Source organism: Terrapene carolina, unplaced genomic scaffold (assembly GCF_002925995.2).
Source record: "Terrapene carolina triunguis isolate 2854851 unplaced genomic scaffold, T_m_triunguis-2.0 Scaffold374, whole genome shotgun sequence".
NCBI lineage: Eukaryota > Metazoa > Chordata > Testudines > Emydidae > Terrapene > Terrapene triunguis.
The window spans coordinates 2,031,269-2,034,824 of NW_020664725.1; the positions used below are offsets into that span (position 1 = coordinate 2,031,269).

The 3,556-nt window shown below is 51.9% G+C and overlaps 1 protein-coding gene across 1 annotated transcript in view; it reads left to right on the top strand.

The window, feature by feature from the left end:
- Positions 1–3,303: 3,303 nt before the first annotated feature.
- MSANTD2 (Myb/SANT DNA binding domain containing 2) overlaps positions 3,304–3,556 on the top strand; it is a 31,623-nt gene continuing 31,370 nt past the window's right edge. Inside the window, exon 1 of the mRNA XM_026657877.2 lies at positions 3,304–3,479. Within this exon, the coding sequence (XP_026513662.1) occupies positions 3,313–3,479 (167 nt within the window). The 5' untranslated portion in view covers positions 3,304–3,312. The remainder of the gene's footprint in view (positions 3,480–3,556) is intronic.

Below are 3,556 nucleotides of genomic sequence, written 5' to 3' on the forward strand. Positions count from 1 at the left end.
CTCGGTGAACACAATCCTCTATTAAGGCTTTAAACTCTATGAATCTATTAATTCTGGAGTTACAGGACCAGCCACTCGCCCTGGGTCTGGAAGAGAGGTGGTAGGAACTCTGTAGTGAGCACTGATTTTGATAGCTTTCATAACTCAAGTCAGAAAAACTGTTCCTCATGTTTTCAGATGTCCAGAGTTAAGTCTCATTGGCAACTGGGTCATGGTCTGATAATGTTGAATCAGCGCCAGCGCTAAGCATAAGCAGACTAAGCAATTGCTTAGGCCCCGAGCAGCTCAAAGCTTATTCACTTATTATATTATATTCTTCTTCTTCTTCTTCTTCTTATTATTATTATTATTTTCAGAAGAACTTGTGTTGTGGAGGTGGGGGGAATATTCCTGCATAGGTCCCCCTGTGGGTTAGCACCACCTCTGTTGAACACATTAATTACTTTATGAGATTAAAAAGATTTCAACATTGAAAAAGTTTCAGAAAGGAGCCAAATGTCTAACTTTCTTCGTGCCCTTCTGCTTACCCAATGAAATCGTATTATAGCACAGCATTTGAATCACACCTGGAATTTGACAACAGGTGATACAAGGGGCAGTTTTGAAGGGCAGGACAGTAATTTTTTTTATAAATTGACATCATTTGAAAACTGAATGATTCTCCATCATTCAAGCTGAGGAGAAATAATAAAGCCAGTGGAGACCCCTATCATCTGTGAATTCTTCCAACAACCAAAGCAAAGACACTGAGTGAAACACTGATTGTATCCAGTGCATTTTCAAGGAACAGTTATTTTCACACTAATTTCAGGGTTGCCGAGGTACACAGATGTAGGTTTCCAGTCACACTTTGCTTGGCCAACTCCACTTGCTCTTTAAAGGTGCCCTTTTTGAGTTTGGGGCAGGGTGAGAGATGAACAATCTTATGAGTCTCTGCCTGGTCCACGAAGATCCATTTCTGTTTGCTTTACTTTTGTCAAAACCTCTATTTTCATGAGTTTTTAAATTTAAAATAGTGGCTCTGACAGCCCCTTCCCTGCCCAAAAAAGAAAGTGAAAGAGATTTAGTGATGTCACCTCTATTTGTATGCCAAGCAGATACAAATAATATTCCACTTTACCTCTCTCTGTCATATTCTTACACATTGCTAGATTGCTGCTTTCTAGCATAGCGTGTGTGAAGAGGGAGGAAATGCCCAGATTATGAGGAATTCACATTACTGCCCTGATTAACATCCATAGAGTTTGTGATGTCTCCTCCCTACGCAGAAAACAATGCTACATGAGCTACTGAGGCAGAAGGCAAACTTCAAGGAGAAATAAAAGATAGATGAAAAATTGCTGTTGTTGTTTTTAAAGAATTAGTGGGATTTACAAAGGCAGATGCTAATAGATGGGGGGGAGGGATAGCTCAGTGGTTTGAGCATTAGCCTGCTAAACCCAGGGTTGCAAGTTCAATCCTTAAGGGGGCCATTTAGGGATCTGGGGCAAAAATCTGTCTGGGGATTGGTCCTACCTTGAGCAGGGGGTTGGACTAGATGACCTCTTGAGGTCCCTTCCAATCCTGATATTCTATGAGCATGGCAAGAAAAAAAAATCACCTAACCTTTGCAACAATATACCCATCTGCAAAGCCCTTCACTCCATGCATGAAAAAAATGACATTAAAATAATGGTATTAGGTTGCAAATCAAGCCCTTGAAAGTTAGGAAATGCCAGATTTACAGTTGCCAGTGCAATGTTAGTTCTACCCCTTATGTGTCCACCCTGAATGCAGCTGGGGATCTGATCATGTAATTAATGATTGTATCACAATGCATAGGGAGCAGGTCTGGCATTACTCAGGCAACCTAAACTCTGGTATTACCTAACTTTTGAGTGCTTCACCTTAAATAATTTTGTTAGTGTTTCAATGGAAGGTCCCCCCACCCTGAAAAAATAAGGTTAGAAACAAATTCTATGATGGGCAACTGCAACAACTTCCCCACATTATCAATAAGACTTCAATCCTGAACTGTCAGCGGTGCAGCATAGACTATTACCTCTTGAATTGCAGGACATTAGCTAGCAGCTGGAGAAGGCCCCTATCCTGAGGTCAGGGTGTAGGATTGCCAGTCGTCTGGTTTTTGACCAGAACACCTGATCAAAAAGGGACCCTGGCGGCTCCGGTCAGCACTGCTGACCGGGCCGTTGAAAGTCCGGTTGGCCGCCCACAGAAGGGCAGGCAGGCTCCCTACCCGGCTCTGCGTGGCTCCTGGAAGCGCCTGGCATGTCCCTCTGGCTCCTAAGAACAAGGGTGGCAATGGGGGCACCATGCACTGCCCCCTCCCCAAGTTCTGACGCTACAGCTCCCATTGCCCAGGAATCACGGCCAATGGGAGCTACAGGGGAGGTACCTGCAGACACGGGGAGTTGCCAAGACTCCCAGATCCCGCAACCTGAACCCCCTGCCCTGAGCCTCCTCCCACACTCAAACTCCCTCCCGGAGCCCACACTCTCCACTCACGCCCACACCTCAACCCCCTGCCCCAGCCCTGAGCCATCTCCTGCACTCTGAACCTCTCATCCCCAGTCCAGAGCCCCTTCCTGCACCCCAAGCTCCTTATCCTGGGCCCCACCCCAAAGCCCACACCCCCAGACACCCAGAGCCTGTACGCCCACCCCCAGCAAGGGGAATGGAACGAGCAGAGGCGGGGCCTCAGAGAAGGGGCGGGGCCAGAGAGAGCAAGGGTGTTTGGTTTTCTGCAAACAGAAAGTTGGCCACCCTATCAGGATGCACAAATGGGTTTAGCTGCTAGGAGGAGAATCTCCTGGCCCGAAGGGGCTGGCTGTGTACCTTGCACCACTGTACCTAAATGGGTGGAGGTGAGACCAGCCATGCACTGTTAAGGAGTTTGCACTGAGGGGGGGTCACTCGGTTTTGGGGTGTCCCATTTGGAAAGGTGACACCGGTTTCAGGTTCCGTTTTACACTGGAGCATGAGCAAGCGCAGCCAAGGCCAAAGAACAGGCACCTCGGCAGCCCTGAGGCACCGCCCTGAGCCAGCCCCTCCACGCGGGCTCCTGGCAGCGCCCCCTGGCCAGCCACGTGGCCCGCGAGCACGCCCACCTCAAGCCCCGCGGGCAGACAGCCCCGCCCCGGCCACGCCCCCACCTGTCCTCGAGCGCCCTCCGAGCGCGCGTGCACCCCCCTCCCCATCCCACTGCACGTGCTTCCCGCGCGCGCTCCCCCTTCTGCCGCCTTCCTCCCCTCGGCCGGAAGCCCCTCCCCCAGGCGCGCGTCATATCCGCCCGCTCGGCTCCGCAGCTCCAATATGGCGGCGCCCTGTGGCTCCTCGCAGCTCCCGGCCGCCGAGTCGCCGCTGAAGATCCCCAAGATGGAGGTCCTGTCGCCGGGCTCGCCGGGGGCGCTCAGCGACGGCAACCCCAGCCTCTCCGACCCCTCCACGCCCAGCGGCGCCTCCCCGCTGGGGCCGGGCGGGCCGGGCTCTGCCGCCGCCGCGGGGGCCGGGGCGGGGGGCGGCGGCGCGGGGGGCCGCGGCGGCGCATCGCCCTCCG